The sequence below is a fragment of the Biomphalaria glabrata genome, chromosome 1 (genome assembly GCF_947242115.1).
Source record: "Biomphalaria glabrata chromosome 1, xgBioGlab47.1, whole genome shotgun sequence".
Lineage (NCBI taxonomy): Eukaryota > Metazoa > Mollusca > Gastropoda > Planorbidae > Biomphalaria > Biomphalaria glabrata.
Window position 1 is genome coordinate 44,106,688 of NC_074711.1, and position 27,483 is coordinate 44,134,170.

The 27,483-nt window shown below is 32.9% G+C and overlaps 1 protein-coding gene across 2 annotated transcripts; it reads left to right on the top strand.

The window, feature by feature from the left end:
• Positions 1-27,483, top strand: LOC106074897 (ceramide synthase 2-like). 2 transcript variants are annotated; one of them, XM_056038369.1, is made up of 10 exons: positions 1-217; positions 11,134-11,263; positions 17,282-17,388; positions 18,261-18,318; positions 20,865-20,915; positions 23,306-23,404; positions 23,500-23,628; positions 24,733-24,839; positions 26,022-26,178; positions 26,705-27,483. In XM_056038369.1, exons 1-10 carry the CDS (start codon positions 15-17, stop codon positions 26,834-26,836), a joined length of 1,173 nt encoding a protein of 390 aa, XP_055894344.1. In that variant the 5' UTR covers positions 1-14; the 3' UTR covers positions 26,837-27,483. The 2 variants fall into 2 exon arrangements, with proteins under 2 accessions (XP_055894344.1, XP_055894354.1); XM_056038379.1 differs by lacking the exon at positions 20,865-20,915.

Below are 27,483 nucleotides of genomic sequence, written 5' to 3' on the forward strand. Positions count from 1 at the left end.
TGACCTGAAAAGCCATGGGCCTTCAATGTAAAATGGCCTCTATTTTGGAATATTTAAACAATTTCATCTGGAATGAACAATTTTGGTTGGGTGATGATGCACAGTGGGACGATTTTATTAGTTCGGATCCAAGCATTTACTATCCCAAAGTTACCCATATGAACTGGTCAATTGTTATTGGGATTTTGCTTATGTTTGTCAGGCCTATTTTTGAAAGGTGAGTGATAATTGATAATGAATAATGAAATGCATAATGATAATCATAAATACATCTACATCTAGATCTAGATCTAATAATTATTTATTAGATCTAGATCTAGAGTAGTTTATGCTATTCGGACACCTAAATTATAGGCCCAATTTTGAAAGTTTGACTTTGACAGCGCATTATTTGACAATGGTTTGACATAGAAAAGAAAATGACGTACGTGTATCAAAATCTTCTTAAAGGAGAATAAGGATGACTACTTATTTTTGTTCCCCTAAACTAACCTAACCTACATCTAGAATTCTAGATCTGATTTGATATTATATTTAAGGTCAAAGAGGCCGTGTGTTTTCATTTAATTCGGACACATTTGACCCACATTATTTGATTCCGGACACCATAAATAATTTATTTCGGACAGTCTCTATATTTAGGCATAAATAAACTCAGATATTTTATTTCTATATTAACATTATTTAAATTTTAAGATCCCCAGGCATAGCCCCTCACATGAAATCATTACAAACGATGTTTTCAAACTATGCATAAATACGAACACAAAAAATAAAAATATGAACACACTTATTCTACCAAAATTAGGTCACTGGGATAGTGATTTCTGCACCGACTTTTAGACTTATTTTATGTTTGTTTATTTTATGTGTGTTGAATGTTTGGGGTTTGCATGATTAGATGTGTGTTGAATGTTTAATTGTGTTTTTTTTGTTTATAATTTAATAAATTTCTAATACAGATGATCTTTTGTAGTATAGTAGGCCCCTACAGGTTATATAGCCATTCTTGCCTAACTGAATCCTCTATATTCTCTCAATATAAATCTAGATCTATCTAGTAGATCTAGATCTAAGCATTTAACTTCATTCAATGTACCAAGCTCACTCCAAACATTTACCCATTTATTCTCTATTAAAAAAAAACAAAACAAACGAACAAATATAATATAAGATCATTTTTATTGATGTCCAAAACTGGCTGTCCGAAATAAATTTTGGTAAGAAAATCGTAATTTAATTCGGACACCCTATTAATTTTTTATTTGTATGGAATCAGATAACTTGGCTTATAAATTATAAATCAAATAAATCAGCTCCAAAAACAGAATAAATATTGCCGGGCTCATTAGCATAGACTTAGCCAATCAAAAAATATAGTCTTAAGCCTAGGAAGAGGTAAAGTCATCCGGGTAATAGGAAAAAACAACAACCTGACTAACAAATTTGAAATTTGTTTTTCTTACATTTCTATGTCGAATCATTGTCAAATAATGCGCTGTCAAAGTCAAACTTTCAAATTTGGGCCTATAGGTGTCCGAATAGCATAAACTACTCTATAAATTAAATAAATAGATATTAGGTCTAGATCTAGATTATCTTATCTTATATAATACAGACGTTACTTCAAAAAAGAAGATGATTACGTCCTACGCGTCATGCATTTAGTCATGCATATTAACCAATGACTTAAATTCTGCCAAGTCACTGGTTTTCCTGGCTAGCTCAGGCAACCCATTCCATGCTCTAATAGCACTAGGGAAGAAGGAGTATTTGTACAAATTTGTCCTAGCATATGGGACGAGGAATGTGCCTTTATCTTTGTGTCTTTCAGAGTATTTTATTAAATTTTGTTTTTGTATTTTTGAAGATTATGGTTCAGTGTTTTATGTATGATTGCTACTTTACTTTTGAGCCTTCTGTCCTGAAGGCTTTCTAAATTTAGTGATTTTACTAAAGGTGTTACTCTAGTCAAATGTGAATATTCGTTTGTTATGAATCGCACTGCTCTATTTTGTGTCTGTTCTAGTTTCTTAATGTTTTCTTGAATTGAGGGGTCCCAGACGGAGGATGCATATTCTATTATTGGCCTAACCAAAGTTAAATAACATTTTAGTTTTATGTTCTTATTTGATTTATAGAAATTTCTTTTAATAAATCCTAATGCTTTGTTTGATTTTTTTGTAGTTTCATCAATATGTGGATTCCATGACAGTTTTTCATTTATTATAACACCTAGGTATTTTGCGTTTTTAGTCTGTGTTACTGGTTTGCCATGAATAAGATAAGTGGAATTAATTTGTTTTAGTTTTTTTGTTACTCTTAACAACTGACATTTTTCTGGGTGGAAAGACATGCTCCAATTTGATTCCCATTTCTGTAATTCATCTAATTCTCTTTGTAAAATATCTGTGTCTTGTGTTGTTTTTATTGTTCTATATATTATGCAATCGTCTGCAAATAATCTGACTTTTGTTCCTGAACTAATGCAATTTGGTAAATCATTTATGTAAATTAAAAATAGTAGTGGACCCAAGACTGTTCCTTGAGGTACACCTGAGTTTACTGTTATCGGTGTTGATTTAGAGCCATTTATTATTACATTTGTTCTCTCCCTATCAGAAAGTCCTTAATCCACTGATGCAGTGGACCATTAATGCCGAAATATTTTAATTTTTTAAGCAAACTATGGTGGTGAACTTTGTCAAAAGCCTTAGAAAAATCTAGTAAGATAGCATCTATTTGTTCACTATTATCTAAACCTTTTGAAAAATCATCAATTAGTCCTATTAGTTGTGTTTCACATGATCTATATTTCCTAAAGCCATGTTGGTATGGTGTGAGGACATTTTGTTTGTCTAAGTGGTTTATGATGTTGCTACATATTATGTGTTCTAGGATTTTACATGTGATGCTGGTAAGTGATACTGGTCTGTAGTTTCCTGGGTCAGATTTTTCTCCTTTTTTAAATAGGGGGGTGACATTAGCTTCTTTCCAGTCCTTTGGTACTCTGCCCTGGTTAAGTGAAGCCTGAAAGAGTATTTTGAACACTGGGGCTAACTCATTACTTAGTTCTTTGAGTAATCTAGCTGGAATACCATCAGGTCCAGAAGCTTTATTTGGTTTGGTGTTGGCTAATAGTTTTTGAATTCCATTTTCTTGTACTACTATATCTTCTATGTTGTCTACTTTGTTCAAATTCAGTAATATGTCTTTGTCTCCCGGGGCTGAGAATGCTGATGCAAAGTATTTGTTTAGAATGTTTGCTTTAGTTTCATTATCATTATGTATTATGTTATGTTACCTCATATCTATCATTCTGCGAGGAGTTAACAATTCCAATAAAAACAATACAAGTCTATGGAAACAATAAGTCCTGGATGACCAAAAAAATCAAACACCTTATTACTGAAAAGAAAACAAAGTATAAGGCTAGCAACGAAGAGTTTATAAATGCTAAATATAAACTGAGAAAAGCAATAATTGAAGGGAAAAAAACATACAAAGAAAAAATTGAGAATTTCTTTGCAAAGAACAACTCAAAACAATGCTGGGAGGGATTAAAGAAAATAACAGGCTGCGCCTCAAAACGAAAACAAATTTTAGTGGCTGATGATGAGAAATTCGCCAACGAACTAAATTATTTTTATTCTCGTTTTGACAAAGAAGATTTTGTTGATCTACACAAAGAACTTTTCAACACTCTGTCCAAAAGAAAACAAGAGCCCTACGTCAATTTTGTAACGGAGGATGAAGTGACATTGTTATTTAAAAGAGTAGACGTAACAAAAGCTTGTGGACCAGACAAAATTAGTGGCAAGCTGATCAAGCTATGTGCGGAGCAAATTTCTTCTATCTTCTGTCATATCTTTAACCAGTCATTGCAAACGTGCGTAATTCCAAACATCTGGAAAACTTCAGAAATCATACCAGTGCCTAAGAAACCAAAAATAGATTGCTTAAATGATTTCCGCCCAGTAGCACTAACACCTATTGTTATGAAATGTTTTGAAAAATATATCCTTAAACAACTTGTAGCAAAAGTCAATAACAGCCTAGACCCTCACCAATTTGCATACAAAGCAGCTAGAGGAACTGAGGATGCCATTCTATTGCTTTTGGACCAGCTTTATAAGCATCTCGATATACCCAAAACATATGCACGAGTCCTCTTCGTAGATTTCTCCTCGGCTTTCAATACCATACAGCCACATCTAATGATAAACAAACTGAGTAACTTAAATGTAAGCCCTTACTTGCAAGCATGGGTTCTAAACTTTTTAACCCAACGGCCCCAGTATGTTAAAGTCAACAACACCAAATCGTCAACTCGAGTACTGTGTACGGGTGCTCCACAAGGTTGTGTACTTTCTCCTGTGCTATACACTCTTTACACTAATGACATAAGAAGCATCTATGACTCAGTTAAACTCATTAAATTCGCTGATGATACTGCCATAGTCGGTCTTATTTCAGGAGACGAAACTCAGTATCGAAGCTCGATAGAAGAGTTTACAAACTGGTGCACCGACAACTTTCTAGAACTGAATGTAACAAAAACTAAAGAACTTATAATAGATTTTAGAAAGAAAAAACAAACTATACGTGAACTGCAAATAAACACTACATCTATAGAACAAGTAAAGGCATATAAATATCTAGGCATTATCATCAACAACAAGCTTTCATGGGAAGACCACCTTGGAACTCTGACAAAGAAAACAGCCCAGCGACTCTTTTTTCTATACAAACTCAACAGTTTTAAATTAAATAAGAAGATCCTTGAGACATTTTACGGCGCGACTGTACAAAATCTGCTAACATACGGAATAAGTTGTTGGCAAGGCAACGCCTCATCTAAACTGTTGCAACGTCTAGAAAACATCATTAAAAAAGCATCAAAAATTACACTCACAACATTACCACATTTAAAGGAACTTTTTGAACAAACGTGCCTAAGAAAAATCGAAAAAATCTTGGAAGACAACGGCCACCCGCTCCATCAGAACTACGCCAGGTCGTCGCGAAGTGGGCGACTGCTGTCAATCAAAACAAGAACGGAGCGGTACAAAAACTCGTTCGTACCTCACTCGGTCAGACTCTATCACCGCCACTCATTGATCAGGGAACATGAAATGCACCAAGATACCTGTGTGTAGTCGCTGAATGAACTCTTTATGTTGTCTGTTGTATTTATGTGTATTTTTCTGTTGTGTTGTCTTTATATGAGAAACGAGTCCTTGTAATCACAACAAATTTCCGTAAGGATCAATAAAGCAGTCTTAGTCTTAGTCTTAGTCTTATGTTCATCTTTTAATGGTGCTACGCCTGTTGTTTCCATTTTCTTCGACTTAATGTATGACCATAGGTTTTTGTTGTTATCTTTAGATATTACATTGTTTATGTATTCACTCTGCAGCTGTCTGCTTACTTTTTGGGTTAAGTGTTTAATTTTTATATACTTTTTGTAAACTCTTTCTGCATTAGTTTCTTTAAATTTTCTATATAGGTTTTCCTTCTGTTTACAAAGCTTCTTTAGTTTATTATTAAACCAGCATTTATTTATTTTGTTTGATGTGTATTTAGTTGGTATATGATTTTCTATAATGCTTTTAAGATGGTTTTTAATGAAATTCCAGAGGTCATCAACTGGTTGGTTAATGTCTTTTTCTAATAAGAATGTTTGTTGAAAGTTTAATGCAGCTTGGTGTAGTTGTGTTAGGTTACATTTATTCCAGAGTAAGATTTTTCTTTTGGGTTTTGTATTGGCTACTGCTTTTATCTGACTGTGTATTTTTATGATCTCATGGTCTGATAGACCAGGGATAATATCATAATCAACTACTAATCCAGGTCTGTTGGTTAAGAAGAGATCTAATGTGTTGTTTAATCTAGTTGGCTTTTTAATGATTTGATCTAAACTTAGGTTGTGTAAAGTTTCTATGAAAAGCTCATTTATGTCCTTAAGGTTTTGGTGTTTATCTATGGTTAGTGTTTTCCAATTTATATCAGGTAGGTTGAAATCACCCATAATCCAAAAAACTGCATTTTTATTTGTCTCTTTAAGTGTAGTAATCTGATTACATAGTTCCTGCATGTATTCTAAACTAGAATTTGGAGGTCTGTAAATGCTGCCTATTATTAGGGATGTTGAGGTGGTATTAATTTTACAAAATGTTGATTCTATATTTTTTGAGTTAGGTAAGGTAATTTCTTCTGCTATAAGAGTGTTTTTTATTGCTAAAAGAACTCCTCCATGATTATCAGCCCTATCTTTTCTAAAAATTTCATAATTACTTTTGAAAATTTCTGCATTATAAATTTCAGGATGTAGCCAAGTTTCTGTGCCTGCAATTATGTCTGGTTTCTCACATTCTAATAAAATTTCTAAGTCTGCTGTTTTGTTCCTAATGCTTTGAAAATTTATTACTAAGGTTTTAAGGTATTTTGGTGTTACTTCTTTAGTAGGTTTGTTTAGTGAGGCTGTTGTATTAATTTTAGTAGATTTAGGTTTAACAGGAGTGGATCTAGCTAGTGGTTGGTGAGTTTGGTTTGGGATGGTGTTTAGGATGTTGTATGGGTTAGAAGTGTCTGCATCAAAGGAATCAAACAGTCCTGATGTAAACTGAGGTAACCCACACGGTACACAGTGCCATGATGCATCTTTGTTGCCTAAGGCATAATACACAGGTGTATTCATATGGAGACATGATGCATGGTACCATTCATCGCAGGTGTCACATTGAATGGCTCTCTGTTTCATGGTGCATACTTTTTTGCAGATGTTGCATCTATCTTTAGATCTAGGCCCTGGATTTGACTCTACATCTCCTGCTATTAATATTAACAGTGATAGGTATTTATTTCTGCTGTGTCTGATTAAGAACTTCCATTTGTGATGGGTAATCTTTTTTAGTGTTATGGATGTGTATGTTAGGTTATTTTTTAGGTTGCTTTGATCTAAAGTGTGATGATTGATTATGACTGTTGTTTCCTTTTTAAGATTATCTAGTAGACTCTGGGACTAGATCTAGTAGCCAGGGTATTTAAACCGGACATTACATGAACTCGGACACTCGCTGTTTTTGTGGTCATTAAATCTTTATTTTAATATTTAATATGAAACTAGTGTGCTGTATAATGTCCATTTTGATTTTCCAATGATTCTGACCCAATTTCCCTTCATTTAGCTGTCTTTTTATGTAAGAAAAAAGAATTTCAAATATGTGTGTAAGTCAGGCTATGTTACTATTTAAATGTTACCCATGACTTTACCTCTTCCTAGGGGCCTATTAGGGTTAAGACTATATTTTTTGATTGGCTAAGTCTATGCTCACCATGTTTTTGGAGCTGATTTATTTGATTCATAAGCCAAGTTGTTTGATTCCATAAAACCAAATTAATTAATAGGGTGTTTGATTTAAATTACGATTTTCTTACCAAAATTTATTTCAAACAGCCATTTCTGGACATCAGTGTTAATAATCTTATGTTAATAATCTTATATTAAATATTTGTTTTTTGGTTGTTGTTTTTTATCTAGAGAATAAATGGGCAAATGTTTTGAGTGAGAGTTTGGTACATTGAATGAAGTTAAAGGGTAACTCCGATGGTTTTGACAATTTTTGATATAATATGTGTTTTGATTTATAGATAATGAATATATTATTCTTTTTTTTTTATTTGCAAGAATAACTTAGTAATTGATGTTTTTGTGACATAATTTTTCTGCGCATCCAAAACAGTCAGATTTTCACTGAATTTCTGTGTGACGTCACGACGGTGCACTCAAATCCTATTGATACTCATTGATAGGGAGGCGAAAAAGAAATTATCTTTGATAAAAAAAAATTTTCGTTATTACATCATTAAAATACTTTAAAAGAAATTTCTAATGGTGTATAAATTATGACTGTATGTTTGACCGTAATAAAATTATGATTTTTTTGTGCTGTTTCGACCTAACATTGGTTGACATGGAAAAAGTGATGAGAGAGCTTGACGCTGGCTCAGCCGGCGAGACACACCCCCAAGGTCAAAAGTTAAAAAGTTGGAATTGAGTTTCGTAGACGATAGATCTACTTATTAAATAAGAAATTTAATAGTAGATCTAGTATTCGTAGTAAATTTCTAGCTCACAAATCTGAGTTCATTTATATTTATGAACTTCAGTTGTTTAAAATGTCTCAGTAGTATCATTAATTGAATTCTTTGGCCTGGAAATCCAATGTCCAATGTATTGTTGGTACTGCACCTGGTATTAACTTCAATTTTTTTTTTAAATGCCATTTCCACAGCAATGAAGTTGCTGAAACAGCTTCTCTCAAAATGGTTTGAGCACAAACAGGAATTAGCTAATGCCTTTGTAAAATATTTGCTCTTCAGGCGAATAAATTTTCCCTTTAAAACTTCATCTCTTGGAAACAAATGAAAAGAGACACTAATTTCTGTATCAGCATACTTGCTGATTTTATCTTTGTGATTGGAACTACTGCAACAAGCTGAAGAACAATATTTAATTTTCTTCAAGTAGAAATAGAGGTTTATAAACAATGACCGATTATAAATCAACGTGGAGACTAGATCTAGCTGTGAAGCGTAACAATAAATGCGATCCGATAGGTCTAGATCTAGACTAGAGAGTTTATCGGTTATATAGGTCTAGATCTATATTTAGCCAGCACCCCCAGCACCTTCGTGACGTCACGTTTTTAAAAACTAAAAACATCTCGCAGAACCCCGTTTTTTGGGGGGCGTGGAGAATTTTCTGTCTAATTTATTAAATATAAAATTTTCCGAGCATTTAAATAAAAAATGATATAATGTTTACTATTACAACTTTTTACGCAGAATTTAAATATGTCAATAACTAAAATTTGAAAAACTATCGGAGTTTCCCTTTAAATGCCTAGATCTAGACCTACTAGATCTAGATTTATATCTAATACTAGAGAGAATGTAGAGATGATTCAGCTATTTAGGCTATCCTTACCTGTACTATACTACAAAAGATCATCTTGTATTAGAAATTTATTACATTAATAAACAAAAAAACACAAACATTCAACACACATCTAATCATGCAAACATAAAAAATAAGTCTTAAAGTATGTGTAGAAGTCACTATCCCAGTGACCTAATTTTGGTAGAATAAGTGTGTTCATATTTTTATTTTTTTGTGTTCGTATTTATGCATAATTTGAAAACATCTTAATGATTTCATGTGAGGGGCTATGCCTAGGGATCTTAAAATTTAGTTAGAATTAAAATCTGAGTTTATTGATGCCTAAATATAGAGACTGTCTGAAATAAATTAAGGTGTCTGGAATCAAATAATGTGGGTCAAATTTGTCTGAATTAAATGAAAACACATGGCGTCTTTGACCTTAAATATAATAACAAATATAGGTTAGGGGTACACATATAAGTAGTCATCCTTATTCTCCTTAAACTAAAGAAGATTTTGATACTTCATTTTCTTTTCTGTGTCAAACCATTGTCAAATAATGCGCTGTCAAAGTCAAACTTTGAAATTCTTGCCTATAGGTGTCCGAATAGCATTTATTAAATATAAACTACTTTAGATCTACTACTATGGTATATATAATAATATATATACATTCTATATTATATCTAGATTTAGATATCTGGACACCGACTTTCAGGAACTATGGGTATAGGTCAAATTTTTATTTTATTTTTTTATTTGGTTTAACTTACAAAAAAACTGATAGCATCTGATCTATTCTTATTCTTCAACTAAAGGACAATAAAAATAGCTGTGTGCCTTTGTATTACCACCCATAGTCAAGATTTTATTTTAAAATAAATTGTGTCACTTCATGCTCCTATATTGAACGCAGTTTTTGTGCTTTCCCCTTCATTGAACACCACTATGTAATTGATAATACATTATATCTATATGTTCTCTTTTCATGACTTCTTGGTCACAATGGTTAAGTCTGGCGCTGCTATTTAGTGTTTGTAAAATGTTTTACATATTTCGGATGTTCCTTCAGAGTTGACGATAGTTTACTTTCAAGTTCAAACCTCCCGCAGGACGAAGGGGGATGGGACAGTCCAGCGCACAAACCGCATGACCAGGCAGCCATCCATAGCGAAGGGTGAAAAAATACTTGTTCTCCCCCCCCCCCCCCTCTTTTTTTCCTGAGCCGTGCTCTCTGTCGCCTCGATAGTTCCTACAGAGTAGATTACTTGTTCCCCCCCCCCCCCCCCTCCCTTTTAATGGAAAAATAAACTTAATCACTAAATATTTAGTATATAAAAGACAAGCAATTTATAAATGCGTGTTTATTAAACATTATTTTGACAAATAACACATTTCCAAAAAAACAATTATATGAAAAAAAAAATATGCTCTCCCTGCTAGTGCTAAATCTATTTATAGCATTGATTTTGCCTAAATTTTGAACTACATAACATAATATTAGATATGGTACCAGTGTACAAGACATTCGATATCATAGTCAGGGAAACAAATTTGTTTGATGAAGTATACACTTTGGCATACCTACACCATCCCAATTTGACATCAGATTTTATTTTAACTTAGCAACATATCTAATTTTCTAGACCAATGGATGTTCATAGTTGTCTTAATTTTTTATCTAGGTCTAACCAATACAGAGCTATAACTAGACTCAATTTAAGAATATTCTGCAATGATTCTTTTATCAGTACTTTTATAATTTATGGGTAAAATGTGTGTAGTGGAGGGGGGCATTATTATATGCTAGGATGCAAGGGCAATTTAAAAAAGGGTGTGTTTTGTTTAAAACTGTGCTTGACTGGCCTTCAATTGAGGGATGAACAAAAAAATTGTGCAGCCTTAAAGGTCATGGTTGGAAATAAGATTTTCTATTGGACAATGCCTAAAAATTATGTGATGTCATTGTGATGCCTGCTATTCCACTGAATATACAAGATTGGAGAAAACATTGCGCCCTCCCTCCACCCGATAAAAGACAGCATAGATCATAGATAAAAACACAATACTTTTCTAAAAAAGAATAAATTTATTTATTTATTAAATGTTAACAATGGTAATAGTCATCAATGTCTCATTGATTTCATTTCCTACTTATACTCATGTGTTATTGTTTTTTTTTCCAGTTTTGTAATAATTCCGTTTGCTAATTGTTTGGGTTTAAAAGAAAGAAAAAATATTTCACTAAAGGAATCACCACCCCTTGAAGCTGCCTATAAATCTTACAAGGCTGAAGTACCTTATAATGAAATTAAGGTTAGTTTCATTAAAATATTCTATAATTTGGTATTAGTTTTTCATACATAGTGGGTAAAACTATAAATAGCCAGCTTGGTGTACCTGGTGTACAAAATAAAGGAAGTGGTGATTATAAGCTTTATTTTTTAAAAGGTCTTTTTTTTTTTTGCACTTTTAAGCACTGCAGAATCAAATTTTCTAAGCGGTTCTATTTGTAGTACCAAATAATTTCAATTTGGAGCTTTGTACTTAGGACTTATAACTTTTTGAAACAAAAATGGGCAACTAACTAGCGTTAATAAAGGAGATTTGATACAAAGACCAACTGCTATGTATTGACATGTTAAAATTAAAGCTCAATTCTTCTTTATTGAGTTGGCAACAGTGATTGTAATAGACACACTAAAACAACATGAGCTTCAATAAACACAATGATTTTATTAGTCTCTATGTATTTTCTTTACTCCAGCCACTTGTTCTCTAAACTGACTTCCTTTTACACACAGTCCTGACACACTGCTGTTCACTCAACCATGTACACTCAAGGTCCACTGGTCCTTCATACACAGGCACACACACTGCACTACCAGCCACTCAAAACACATACACTTACTATCACAGTGATGTTCAATTTAGTGTCCTTGACATTGTTTAGTTTATTGAGAAAATCTCTTTTTTTTTTTAGAATTAATATTTTGATGTTGGCATCAATTTTTTAGATTTTTATCACAATCTTATTTATAAGTCCATTTGTCACATCTGGATTACAAAATCTTAAAGTGCTATTGGCTACTTCCTGTCGTCTGAATTAAATTTGATCAAATATTGACACGTACACACTTTTCAAACAAGATTTCAAGTCTTAATATTAGTATACACATAGTAGATTTAAGGGTGGCAACAAGGGTTAACAGTAAAATCTTACAATACAATACATATTAAACCCTTTTGATAAAACAGATTCTTGTTCGTAAGTTCACTTGTCCTTTCTGCCAAACCTCTTTCCAAACCATGACAGCCTTCCCAGTGTCTCTGCAGGTCCACAGACTATGAATCAGCAGGTCAAAGGACGCCTCTTTTCTTTTTTAGTCAAAATTCCTGACTCTTTGTCACTTTTTGACCTAGAAGGCTTCTCTTTATCAACAGTGTGTTCTTGAAAATGTTGAATAGTGACGTGCTGGTGAGAGTGCAGAGTTATAACAATGCTTTCTATAAAAATGTGGTGATCTAAAAGGACGTACTTTATAGAGAAATAATCTAACATTTTTTATCTCTTTTAATTTCCATATATAGGCATTTGTCCATTAATGTAAAAAAAAAAAAAAGAAAATTGTATTCTAAAAGCATGCACTTTTTTATTTTAAAAACAATTAATGCTTTTCACACTATATGAACACCATCACAAAATTACAATATTTCTCTCTGGGGCGTAACTAGGGATTTGGGGGCCCAGGGGGATTGACCTCTTTGGGGGCCCCTTGCATTTTGACATTCGACATATGACATGAGATAATGTATGCAAAAATATATAAATAAATTGATTCAGTAAATCAGTAAACCTAACAAAAAATAATCATTAAGACTCTTTTAATGAATAATACTGTTTTTTATTAGTTAAATAATGCACAAGTGACAAATCTCAATTAATATCGCTTCACATCGTGCATGCTGTGAAGCAAAGAAATCTATAACATCATCTACATCGATACTTTCTAGTATTTGTGACTTCACTGACATTAAAGCCATGATAAGCCTTTCTTGCGTCATTGTGCTCCTGAGATAGTTTTTGATGAACTTGAGCTTTGAGAATGATCTCTCACAAGACGTAATGGAAGTGGCCTGAGTTAGCGGTATTCGGAGGAGGTTGCAAGGTTTGAGCACACGTAATTACCATATGAAGCCTGTTTCCTCAATATGTCTATTGGTGATTGTATTACTGGTTTTTGATCAGTCCCCCTGGGCCCCCAAATCCCTAGTTACGCCCCAGAGAGAAATATTGTAATTTTGTGATGGTGTTCATATAGTGTTCATATTAGTGCTTTTTCATTTATTTCATCATACAAATACAAACAGGAAAAGTAGCACAGTTTGTCATAAGCGTGTCTTCATCTAACAGGTGTCTTGGTTCAAGAAGAAACCCAAAGGTATCCATTTTCTTTCCAGCCTTTGGATCTGTCCTTCATCTCCATCTGAAATCTGTCCAGCACTTCTGTTGCAACACGTTTGAATTGCAGTTCTATTGACAGTCCTATATTAGAACTCAACTTCCCATCAAGTCTTTTATTTCTTCTGGTTGTTTTGATTACAGGGTATCCATAGTATTCACTACCTTCTTTTGCTTTTTCAATGGATTGGGTTTTTGTCAGTTTCTCATCATTTTGCAGAAAGCATGAAAGGGTATTTATTCTTCAGCAGCTTCCTGTATATGCAGTCCAGATTTTTGTAGTTTCTTCTGAACTATATTAATTGGGCGCAGGAGCTTTGACCAGAATTCAAGATAGGCAAAAAATTCTTAATTTTCCACTGCATGAAGAAGATTCTGTGCTTGTGGGCTGTTTATGTTTTGTGCGAAAGCAAAAGTATTCAAAGCATACAAAAGTGGGAAGGATCCATATCTTGTTATGCTAGAGTATAGAAATACTCCGATAAGTGGACTGCTGTATTCACCATCACAACTGCTGACAAGTAGAAGACTCAGGGAATCATTCCAACTGATCCCAACCTATTGAAACCATTGGTAGCTGAAAATGCAGAGACATTACTCAACGAATGACAGATGAAAAGCAAAGTGAAATACGATGCAAAAGCAAGACTACCTAAAGATTATTCTGTCAGAGAGTTCGTCTAGGACAAACATGGCAGAAAGCAGTTGTCATAAAAAAACATTCATCACCCAGATCTTACATCATAAAGACAAACGATGGAAAAACATACAGAAGAAACAACGCTTTTTGAATAAGAGCTTCTATGAAGACATCTCTGGGTACTATGATAACAATGAAGACAATGAACTGCAAACTGTTGGAACAAACGAAACAGACGGTTATAGACCAACGTCTAGAGAACTTGTTGTGCCAGTCAAGACAACCAGAAGTGGACGAATTGTTAAAGTTCCTAGTAGATATCAGTCTTAAGAACTTTAAAAGGTGCTAATATTATATGATATTACGTCATTGTTAGTTGTTTATGTTTTGTGCGAAAGCAAAAGGATTAGATGGAAATAAAAAGAGAGTTTCCATTGGATTGAGGAAAGATGAATAGAGGGGTAATAACTCGAGTGTGAAGTTTAATTCTGAAATTATAGAAGCCAAACCTGAATAGTGGACTATTTTAGCATTATTAAGAATAAATTTTGGATCTATTATACTCGATTCTGTAAATTTTGCTTCAAGGTTAATTAGTGCAGCCATAAAAAACTCACCATTTAGACCTATTATTAGTAAAGGTAACAAGATACCTGGAATTCGCTGTATATCATGCAGTTTTTTTCGTGGCAACAAAGTTTAAAATGTAAAACTAACTTTTTAAAAAAACTTTGATCTCTGTGGGAAAAAATATTTTTAAAATGTCAACAAAGTCAATGAACTGATAGACCTAGATCAAGGTTTAAAATTTGTTATAAATTTAATCCATAAATTTTAAAAAAAAAGACACCCGTTGACACTATTTGTCAATCAAGTATATTACTCTATGTATTTACAAATATATTTCGGACACCCATTTGGGGGCCCGGGGGGATCTTAAAATTCTCCCCACCCCTTACGTATGCCACTGATTTCTCTTTCCACTTGTGTATCTGTAATGAAATAAAAAAAAATGCAGATAATTCAATGACACAATAAAGTGAACTTATATTAGTAGAAACAATAGGTATTGCAAAGAGGCATAGTAGTATTTCTGATTTTAATGATCCAACTAGCCTGTTTTAGAATCAAATTTATTGAAATAAACTATTTATTTTTGGTCTACTTTCTTAACTGACTATCATGATCCTTCCTGTCTCCTTTTTAAACATTATCATCTGGAAATTACTCTAAGAGAAAGGAAAGTAACATTTTGTTCCCTCATATCTCTGTATTGGTAATTCCTGAACTATTTTTATGTGCCTCTTTAGTGAATACATATTTTGAGAATTTAACAAATATTGCTAAAACAAATTTTGGTTAAAATGCTTATTGTATGCTAATAGACAAACAAATATTTTTCTTTTTAAATATATATCATTCAGTTTATCAACTAAGAATCAATTAGTCTTTCTACATATTAACAAAAATTAGTTTCTGATGACTGTATTCAAAATGCAATGTCAGGTCTGCAGGAATTATTTTCAAGGATAACATTTGGTGTGATTACCAGCCATCCAATTTTTAATGTAAATATAAGGAGAAAGATAGAGCTATGGTTATTTATTGGTTTTCTATAGTTACAATGTTTTGTTTGGTGTAATGCACAAATTGCAAGACAAATTTCCTTATGGATAATAAAGATTATTATTATTATTATTATAGCAAGTTTGTAGCTTATAGTTAAGGTGACCAGATGTCCTGATTTAGGTGTGACAGTCCCGCTTTGGACCTTCTGTCATCCTTTTCATACAATGTCCGGGTGGGGCGGCTAATGTTCCGCTTTTATATTTTAAAAAAAGTTGAACAATGTCATTCTTTTATTTTTTATTTTTATTTTTCTTAATCTAGTAAGCCTCCATTAAGGTATGTCTTAAACATTTAAATACTTAATAGATAGATCAATTCTCAGCCACTAAAGGTACTTTTGTCTATCATGCAGTTTTCCATAATAACAGTTTTCTATCAAATGTGAAATAATTGTTACTAAAGGTTTAGTTAAAGGTATATAATGAACAAAGTAAAAAAGCAGGTTAATAATTCCCAGTTTTTGACAGCGTTCAAGGATACTTTAAGGTCACAACAAATTAAAACTGTTTCCCCTGATGATATAGTTGGAAATCTTTAAAAGAAAGCATATTTGTTGATTTAGAATAGAACAGAATTCAGGCTATGAAAAGACCAGGTGGTAATCTCTGAAGCCTTCAGTGGAGAGACTATTTAAATTGTATCTTGCTTTGAAATCATATTTCTTGTCATAAAAGAAGTGTCCCCTATAATCAAAAGCTTCTTTGGAAACCCATGTGTTGAATTGTGGCTGCATTTTATATTAAATATTACAACAATAATTCATGTAGAAGTTCTGTTTATTGAGGGGCAGAATGTCAGTGCTCTTCTGCCATTGACGAATTGGTTCAAAATATAAAAAACTTGAAGATGTTCCTACTCAAAAAAGTGCGCATGCGACTTACTATTTGGATGAAGCGAGTTTTTTAGTAAATATGATGTAGCAGCGACAATCGTAAACTTTTACAAAAGTTTTCCAAGTATTTTGGAAAGAGATGCAGCCTTTTTTTTACAGGTTAACGCTTTCAGATCTATTGCTGTAGAAAGATGATCACTCTTGGAAAATGTTTCAGAAAGCCTACAATTATTTAAATTATTGTATGCAGAGCCTACATTGTGTAAAAGATTGTATGTGTATTACTTATATCTAAGTTTGTTTTTTTTGTGTGTGTACATTGTGATCATCTAAGCTGTGTGTGTAAATTGTGATGTATTGTAGGCCTAATAACGTCTATGCTGTTCTGTGCGTACATTGTGATGTATTGTACTAGCATCTAAGTTGTATTGTGTACATTGTGATGAATTGGGCCAGTTCTTTTTATGCTCCATGATCGACATGCCTCCCCTTTCACCACCACCACCCCCCAATATCTGGTCACTTTATCATAGTATTTGGTATCCACAAATGAATGTATTCTGTTAGATTTATCCAACCATTATTTATATGTCACTTGTAAAATATTTATTTGAAAAGAGCTACTTGAATTAGATTCCGCCCTCATGCTTGTCATGCTAAAAATAGTAATACCTGCCCCCTGCCCCACTTTGCTTACTAACAATAGACCTCCACTGGAGTCACCTATAAGAAACTATCTTTGTTAAGGGTACCTTGTTTTTTGTTGTTTAGAGATTATCAAAAGAAACAAACTTGACAGAAAGACAGATACAAAGATGGTTTTATAAAAAAAGATTAATGCAGATGCCTTCTTTAATATACAAGTTTAAAGAATGCAGGTAGGCCTCCAGTTAGTTTTATTCATATTTTAATTTGTATTGATTGTAAATGTAGCTAGATTGTGGTTTATTGGTCTAGTAAAAATAGACTTATGCCTCTTTTTTAATTGATAATTTAGTAGATCTTTTATTGTAGATATTTTTGTGAAATTTGTTTTGTCATGATTCCACTTGCAGTTGTTTATAGTATCTTACTTAAGTCAAGTTTCTCATTGAAACTTATCAATCAGTGGTGCAGGTGATGTCAATTTTCTGTTTCTATCCAAGATGAGTGTGATATGGAAATCATAAATAACATGGAGATTTAAACACGAGACATAAAGGCTTAAACGCCTAAGTGCGTTTTGCCTGCAAAATTGTCTTTAGAATTTAAAAATGTTCCTTTATTTGTAAATAGCTGGATATTACCTGCGGTCGGGGAGCCTTAGTTTGGGAATTACCAATCTAGTGCATTGGATTTAGATCTATGTCAAACTTGGCTAATGTTCCTTTCAATTTTTTTTTCTTTCGCCATGTAAATAAAAGTAGATTGCAATAATGGGATAATATAAAATACTGTGAAAACTGGTTTACTCGATTAGTTAAAAAGTATCATTCTTTAATAGAAATTAATTTAGCTATTAAAACGGGATTACCCGATATGTTAAAAAGTTCCGTTCTTTAATAGAGATAAATTTAGCTATTTTTATTTTTGGGGTATTGAGATTAAACCTACACTACGGTCTCCACCCTGATCTAAAAAACATTTATGCCAAGTTTTATCAAGATTGTTCAAATGGTTTTGATTTCTATGTGGAACACACATACATACATATATCTTACTTTCTGCTTTATATATTAGATTTAAATCTGAGCATAAATTTTTTTTTCAGTTGGCAAGCTTTTTTTTATTCAATCACATCTTGTTATTGGCTTTACACTCTATGGGATGTAAGTAAATTTAAAATTGTAAAATAAGATATTAAAATATTTAAAATATTTTTTTCTTACCATTTACCATTCATCTGGGCCACGTGTTTGGCATCTTACCATTCATCAGTGCCAAATGTTTGGCATCTTACCATTTATCAGTGCCACATGTTTGGCATCTTACCATTCATCTGGGCCACATGTTTGGCATCTTACCATTCATCAGTGCCAAATGTTTGGCATCTTACCATTTATCAGTGCCACATGTTTGGCATCTTACCATTCATCTGGGCCACGTGTTTGGCATCTTACCATTTATCAGTGCCAAATATTTGGCATCTTACCATTAATCAGTGCCACATGTTTGGCATCTTAATATTCATCAGTGCCAAATGTTTGGCATCTTATCATTTATCAGTGCCACATGTTTGGCATCTTATCATTTATCAGTGCCACATGTTTGGCATCTTACCATTTATCAGTGCCACATGTTTGGCATCTTATCATTTATCAGTGCCACATGTTTGGCATCTTACCATTTATCAGTGCCACATGTTTGGCATCTTACCATTAATCAGTGCCACATGTTTGGCATCTTAATATTCATCAGTGCCACATGTTTGGCATCTTACCATTCATCTGGGCCACATTCATCTGGGCCATATAAAACATTGGCACAAATTGTAGAAAATCCCCCTCCCCTCAAACAAAAAGGTTGAAAAAAGATTATCTTTCCCTACATTACGGCTCTCACTCTTTCTTAGATGGATTGATGCCGATAATAATATTTGTAAACTAAAAATGTGTCTCCTTCTAAATGAAACATAACAATAAACGTCATAATACAAAAATAAAAAAGGCAGAATTCTTGGTTTGAGTCGAATGTAACAGATTGTTTAGTTATGCCTATATAGTGGAGATGCCTATAGTGGAGGATTGATAAGAAAATTTACCAAAAAGAGACAAGAAAATGAGTCTGATGTTAGATTTGCTCACATTATTAATAGAGAAAGTAAGTCTTTTTCTGACTGCAACTGCATTATCATTTCATGCTAGCAGTGAAAAGGAGAATGCAGTTGAAGGTGTCTCATGACAATTATAAATAGAGTGATAGATATGGGTAAAACATTTCCATTCAAAAGTAAGAGAAAGGGCATCATGTACAAGTCAAACTCTTGGTATTTATTTGTGGTTTAAACAGCAATTTTGAAATCATAGAGAAATTTGTAGCTATGATGAGTATGAATGGGACCACCACTGGCAAAGACCTGTCAAATTAAGTTTCAACCATCATAGAGGATCTTTTACTTTCTTGGGAGAAATAGTGTGAGTGACTAATGATGGTGCCAGAAGTATGGATTGCAGTCACTGCAGACAGGCTGAAAGAGTTACTATAAAAGATTTTATGACAGAAATGGAGCCAGAATATGAAGACATTAACGTAAGAAAAGTTACTAAGACATTTTTTTTTTCTATTTGAGATATGAAATTTAAATTTCTAAAACATGGAACAACCAGTGTCTCAACTGAACGACCCATCATGGTAGCTGAATTCAGCAATTTTTATGCAACATCATGTCACATCAGGAAAAAAAGCAACATTTTAACAATAAACTGCAAGGAAAAGACATGTTGATTCACATGTGTACGCTGACATAAACCCCTTCCAAATAAAATTATAACTTTCATTCAGCATGTAGCACACACTGTCTACTTCCTAACCTGTGCCGCCCTACAACTTAATTACAGACATGTGTGTCTTTCCTTAAATTTTTGGATTTTCATATTTGGAAAAATGAAATACATCTTACAGAAGTCCATCTGCCTCCAATGTGTCAACTGCGCTGCTAGACCTGCAACTTAAAGGGATTGACTTACATAGCCATACGTCTTTGTTTAACAAATTTTGAGTGATGCAGACGATTGATTTCTACACTATGATGCTTGCGTAAACTAAATCTCCTTAAAAAATCATTATACATAATCACAATAATTACAAGCGCTAATTTGTGTGAACAAATCTTTTCAATGGTGAAATAGGGGAAACCCATGTTTGTTATTGCCTCACGGATGAACATCTAGATTTAGTTCTTCAACTTGATTTCTCATTTATGCAGCCAGATAAGTTGGTTTGGGATAAACTTCTCATTAATTAGTGTAAGTACTAGATTCACAGATGTTAATAAAATTGGTTAATTACTTTTTTTTTTTTTTTTTTTTTTTTTTTTTTTTAACACGAGTGCTGGAAATTAAAATAGCCCACAGATGCATTAGGTTGGGCGTCACTGTGAGCATTAGCTCTTTTTTGAATTATTATTGTTTATCCTGTTTGTTAAAAATGTCATTTATCTTATGAATTACAGATATTCCTACAAGAAGAATTTGTCTGAATCACTATTATGCTATTATGCTTTTTTCTTTTTATATTTCTGAGCATACCTCATATATGACTGGTTGAAAAAAAAAACTGTGAATTTTGGAAATCTATACAGAAAATGATATATTCTAGAATATATTGTATAGGCTACAATATTTATTTGAATACATCATTATTTTTTTTCTTCTAGAAACCTTGGATGTGGGTGACAGTTAACTGCTGGATTGGCTGGCCTAAACAGGTTTAAAAAAAAACAATTGCCATTTTCATTGATTCATCTTTACATTAATTCAATAAGGCATACTTATTGTTGTTTTGCTGGTTTTCATTTTATTAGCGGCCCCCGAAAGGGGAAAAGACGCTATTAGTTTTGTGCGAAATGTCTGTCCGTCCATCCCGTTTAGATCTCGTAAACTAGAAAAGATATTGAAAATCCGACATCACAATATTTTAGACCATTCAAAGTTCTGATGCAACGACTACTTTTTTTTTCCTGAAAGCGAAAAATCTAATTTTTAAAATCAGTTATGCAAGCAGTTTTTTAAAGAGAAAATGCTAATTAGTATGCATTATAAATTAGACCTACTTTAAAACGAATAGTAATCTTGTAAACTTCATTTTTATGAACTTTTTTGTTACGGAAATTATTATTATTATTTTTTTTTTTTTTTTGAGGATTGGAATAAGAGATTGAGCGGTAAAGCGCTTGGCTTCTGAAACGGGGGTCCCGGGTTAGAATCCTGGTGAAGACTGGGATTTTCAACTTTGAAATCTTTGGGCGCCTCTGAGTCCACTCAGCTCTAATGGGTACCTGACATTAGTTGGGGAAAAGTAAAGGCGGTTGGTCATTGTGCTGGCTACATGACACCCTCGTTAACCGTAGGCAACAAAAACAGATGAATTTTACATCATCTGCCCTATAGACCACAAGGTCTGAAAGGGGAACTAGTTAGGCCAGGTTCACATCTAACTTTACATTCACTTTCACCTATCCTTTGATCTGTGGGACCGTTGGGGCACTACACAAGATCTGTTAACCTTCTTTCTCCATTCTTATCTCTCATTTGTCTTTGATATAATTTCATTCAGATGTTCTTTCTGAAAATATTGAAGCCTGCCTGGGTGGACCACTTCGGGGGCCGATTTTGAGTTTGTGTTTCTACACAAACTGTCTTTTGTAACCTTGTTCATTCTAGAACTTTTGTCATCTATTTGTTTTCTGAAGTGCCATCAATAGTTTGTTTCAAAATTAACTTTCTTATTGCTCCTCCAATTTTTTATTTGACACAAAAAAGTTTTTTTTTCCTTAATTGTTGAGATATGTGACTAGTACTTAATTTATAAAACTAGTTTTTAGTTATATAACTAGGCTTTACTCAACATAATTTGTTTGTTGCATTTGGTACAACTTGATTTTGTTCCATCTTCACAAGAGGCACATTTGCTTTAAGTCCAGTCTTTTGAAATGGGTACTCTCATCATGGAAAGGTTAACAGACTTCTTCACTTCATGCTGGGACAAATGTACTATTGTAACTATCCTCCTGACCTTTGCAAAGCCACCATCATTTCACTGTACAAAAAGGCAACAAATGTGACTGCTCCAATTACTTTACTGTCATTGGCAAGAACATTTCTTACCAGCATAGTCCTTGACTGACTGACCATCTCTATAGCAAGCAATTTTCTCTATAAAAGTCAATGTGGTTTTCGGGCTGGTAGGAGTACATCAGACATGATTTTTCATCTTGCATCAAGTGCAGGAAAAATGTAGGGGACAGAATCTGAACTTTTACACTGCCTTCATCACTCTCTCCAAAGCTTTTGACACAGTGAGTCGTGATGGTTTGTGGAGGGTTTTATCTCCATTCTCATAGGGTCAAAAAGGTCCAATTAGGTACAGTGACAACTTATCAGCTCATTTCTCTATAGAGAATGGTGTTAGCCAAAACACTCTTCGCTTGCTACAACACTCTTTGCAATATTTTTTTATCAATGCTAAATAAAATGAGATGACGTTTGCACAAGGGCATCTACATCAAGATTTGCACCAAGCAGGATATTTAACTTATTGCACTTACTCTCCAATAAGGGCATCTACATCAAGCTTTGCACCAAAGCAGGATATTTAACTTATTGCACTTACTCTCCAATAAGGGCATCTACATCAAGCTTTGCACCAAGGCAGGATATTTAACTTATTGCACTTACTCTCCAATACTAAAAGTAAAGAGATGATTTCTACTGAGCTTCTCTATGTGAATAAATAAATGCACCCTTCTTGCACACACAGAGCAGAAGTTCAAAGTGCCATAAATAAATTAGCTGAGAAAAGCCCTTGCCGAAGACAGATGCAGACATCAAAAGGAAACTTTAAATAAAAGGAAACCTTAAATAGGCCCATACAACAGCTTTGTCTGCATCAGATGTGGCAATATCTGCAGGTTGCAAGTGGGTTTGGAAGCACTGCCTTCATCCTTAATCTTCTAAATTGAAGACATTACCATTACAGTCTGCAGGTTTTTTATAACTTTTTTTTTTTGCCTTACAGGTTTCATGTAAATCCTGTTGGGCAATGTTTTTTCTCTTAAGTATTGCTTTTGATCAGTTGTTTTTTTTTTTTGGTTCACAGCATGTAGATAATCATGTGTTCATCCTGTACTTAGCCGAGTTAAGCTTTTATTGGAATTTGCTGTTTGAAATCTACTTTCGAAGTAACTATCATCAAAAGGTAATTTAATTTGTACTTTAATAAGCCGAATGATCTTCAAACTTGTTCATTGTAGAAATGTTAAAACATTGAAATCATGCTTCTCTTTTCAATAGGATAAGAAACAGATGGTTCTTCATCATTTGGCTACCATCACTTTAATTTATTTCTCTTGGGGATGTAATTTTGTGCGTGGGGGATCTCTTGTTCTTTTAGTTCATGACTTTGCAGACCCTTGGCTTAATGTAAGTATATAAACCTTTTTATAACATTTTTTTATCATTGATTTTTTTTTTGGGTCATTATTAAAATATATTACTTACTTATTATTTACAATAAATGTCTACAAAAGTAAAAGGTAGAATGTTCATTAGACTTGATCAGCGTGAAAAAATACTTGACAATATCAAGAGATCATTTGAAAGGAACAAGTGAAGTTAGAAGCTTCTACTTTTTTAATACTTGACACCTGAAATCAATGAAATGCTAATAGAAATCAAGGAAACTGCCTGTATGACATGAAGAATATCAACTGTAACACAATGACAACCTAATTCAGAATAACTAGTCTGCCAGTAAAACATTATCATTAAATGTAATCATGCAAAACCTTTTCCATCTTTGGGAAAGAATATAGACATGTGTACAGTGAAATGAATAAAAAGGTTGTCATGGCCAGGGGTGTCAATGGGGATAAGCTCCCATTGTCTATAAAATACTCCTAATGGCATGCATCTCAAATAGCCTCTGACAACTAAGTCCAGCACCTGGCCTGCTCGTGTGACTTAGATATTAAGCCTGGCACAACTGATCTTACTAATGAAATGAATAGTTAAAAGAAATCAGAAATCAAATGTAGAGATAAAAAAATAAGTTATGACTATCAAGGCTATTGAAATGACTGTCAAACGCAAGAGAGGTGAAGGCTATATATAATCAAAGCTGTCATGAAAAACACTTAACATGAATGGTGAATAGACATTGTGAAGACAGTTCAATGACTGGAGTCCAGACTATAGAGAAAGTTCTGAAATAATTTAACCTATAAGACTTAAGCAGGATTTGACTTGCTTGATGGCCAATGTTTTTATTAATAACTAGTCTAATGTGAGATATTTTTTAAATACTGATATTTGTCAACCCAGTTTGTGAAATGGCTCAGGAAGATCAGCTAAAAATCACAAGTCAGTTATTTTAATACTGTATAATATCTTGCGTTAAACGATTTTTAATTATGTTATGTATCTAATCGTAATTATGTAATTCTTTTCTATGCAAAACTTCTAAATTTGTATTTTAAAATACAAAACTTTACTATGATATATCTTGATTTTTAAATGTTTTTATAGATGACAAAAATGGCCAAATACTTGAATCGTCAAACTGCATGTGAAATTTTATTTGTCTTTCTTTTAATCTCATGGATATTTTCTAGATGTATTATTTATCCTTATTGGTAAAAAAAAAATTAAACATTTCTTTTGCTATTATATTCTTTGTTTGAAGTTTCAAATCAATCACTAACAAATAAATGGCCTAAAAAGTAGTGTTAATTTTTGTTTTGGTTGCTGTGACAAGAAAAGTACACCTAACATTAATACTACATGTAACATTTACAAACCACACAAGTTCCTTTCTAAAGGAGTAGTCATGTATCTTTTGCAATCTGTCACTATGTGACAATGGAATGAATATAATCCCTCAGAACAAAATGACAGCGAGCCTCCTTCATTTAGATGCAGTCGTTTAAAAAAACAAAAAAATAATAAGATATAAGGATTTTTCCTGGAGAACAACATTGCTTTCAAGACAAATAGGAAAGTTGTGATTTAAACTTTTTTTTAAGCATAATACATTTTCAGTTGAACCAAAGCAGTGTTTCAGTTCATTTACACAATGGTTTAAAAGCAGCATGTTTCAAATTTGGCTTTAATAATAATATCATTGAAGATTGTAAAAGTGAACAACAAAAAAAAAAGGAAATATTCTGTTAATCATTTCATGTGTTTCATTTTGGCAGATGACTTAGTACTTTAGTTTATGTTTTTTGAGACTGCATAGCTGCAATCTGTAGATTCGACTTTTGAAATGCTTAGCAGAAACAGAATTTTCTTCATCTGCTTTTTTTCTTTCTTTTTTTAAATTTTTTTTTTATCATCTTACATCCAGTTAGATAACACATCATCCAATTAGATAGCACATTATCCAGTTAGAGAGCACTTAATCCATTTAGTACATATCTTTTTTGTGTTTTTCTGCATCTTTTCATCACAAACTAAAATAATGGCTTTTAACATGACTCTTGAAGCAGGCACAATAATTTCACATGTTGCTCATAACACCATAACAACAAATATAATACTTTTCTTTTGTTTTTTTTTTTAAATTGCTATAAAAGAAAATCTGACTAAATTTATATAAAAAATTAAGACAAGCCTTTAAGAGAACATTATTTATAAATGTTGCACAACCCAGTAGGTGAGCAAAATATTTGTATTGATCAAAATTAGGCTGAAACACTCACCATGCATTGATTGTAATAATAATAAGAAAAAGAAAGTATTATATCGTTGTGCAAGATTCTTAATTACAAAGTCAGTAATTAGCTGGTTCATTGTTGTTTTTTTAATTTGTTCAGGATAATGTATCTGGCAGTGGTGGAAATCCTTGATTATGTCACCACATCTTCAGGTTACTGGTTGACATCTGCATTGCTCATTCTGTTACAACTACTCCATTTTATTTGGACATACATGCTCATTACGACTGCACTCCAGAAGTTTACTTCAGGCTCAGTAAGCTTTCATTTCTTTATTTTTACAAATAAAATTTATTCTTGTCATTCTACACCCAACCATGCAAGATAAATCTGTTTTAGTCATTTTGATAGCAGCCCCTTGAGTAAAACATCGATTCTGTTTTGTGCTGTCTGCTTGTCACTTTAGATCTTAGAAACTAAAAGTGCTCCTGAAAATCAGATTTCACTGATTTCACTGGAAAGGGAAATTAGTGTAATGCTTTCACTTATATCTAATTTGTGTTTAATATATGCACAATGACTCATGTCTTCAATAAGGGCACGTATATAAGTATGGTATGCATATTTTATGCACATACATTTAAACCCTTTTAAATAAAAGTGAAAAAGGCAGGCATATCTCCATACTCCCCAGAATACACAGTATTGGTATTCTGTAACTGTCGTAATTGCTTCAGTGTTAAGTGTTCAGATAGCTTAGAGATTTCAGTATCATCTCTTGATTTTTTGATGCTACAGATATGATTACCACATATGTTTAATAAAATTGTATTTATTGCCAGATAAAAAAAGATTCAAGAAGTGAATCAGACAATGAGCTGAGTGATTCCACCAATGAAGAGACTTTGAAAGACAGTATCATTCAAAGTGAAGAATACAGTCGCCAAATGACACAAGACAACCAAGAAAATTAGAGTCTTAATCTGTTATGTTGATAACAGTTACCAGCTGCTAAGAAATTGTTTTCTGTAATAAGTCTTTTTACTCTAATAAGTCTGTATGCCAATTTGTTTGATTAGAGATGAACTATTGATGCCCACTAATATCTAATATGCAATAGGAATAAATTGCTTCATTTTTTTTTATTTCTCTATACAGTTACTCAATCTGTCCAGTATTGGTCAGTCTGTTCAGTTTCAATTGGTTTAAAAAAAGAGTAAAAAGAAAATGTAGGCAGTACCAGTAGTAGGATTTCAACCCACACCTTAAATGATTGTTACATGCAACTAATGTCATAGATTACTCAAACGCTTTCATTATGGTGAACTAGGAAAAACCTGTCTTTGTAATGTTAAGACGTGGGATTGATCAAAATAAATAACTCACTGATTCCCAGTTGCCTGTCACCGCTATCACTCCAATTGCAGACTTCTTGCCTAAACACAATCCAGTTGTAATAAGTCAATAATTTCTCTGAAAGAAATAGTTTTTTCAAATCCAATTCACATAAATAGATCGACTAACACAGAAAAGAAAACAATCCTCTATCTCTCAATCGAGTAATCAAAAACTAATGCCCCTTAACACTTTCCAGAGGTCATTTGATGCCCCACCCCCACCC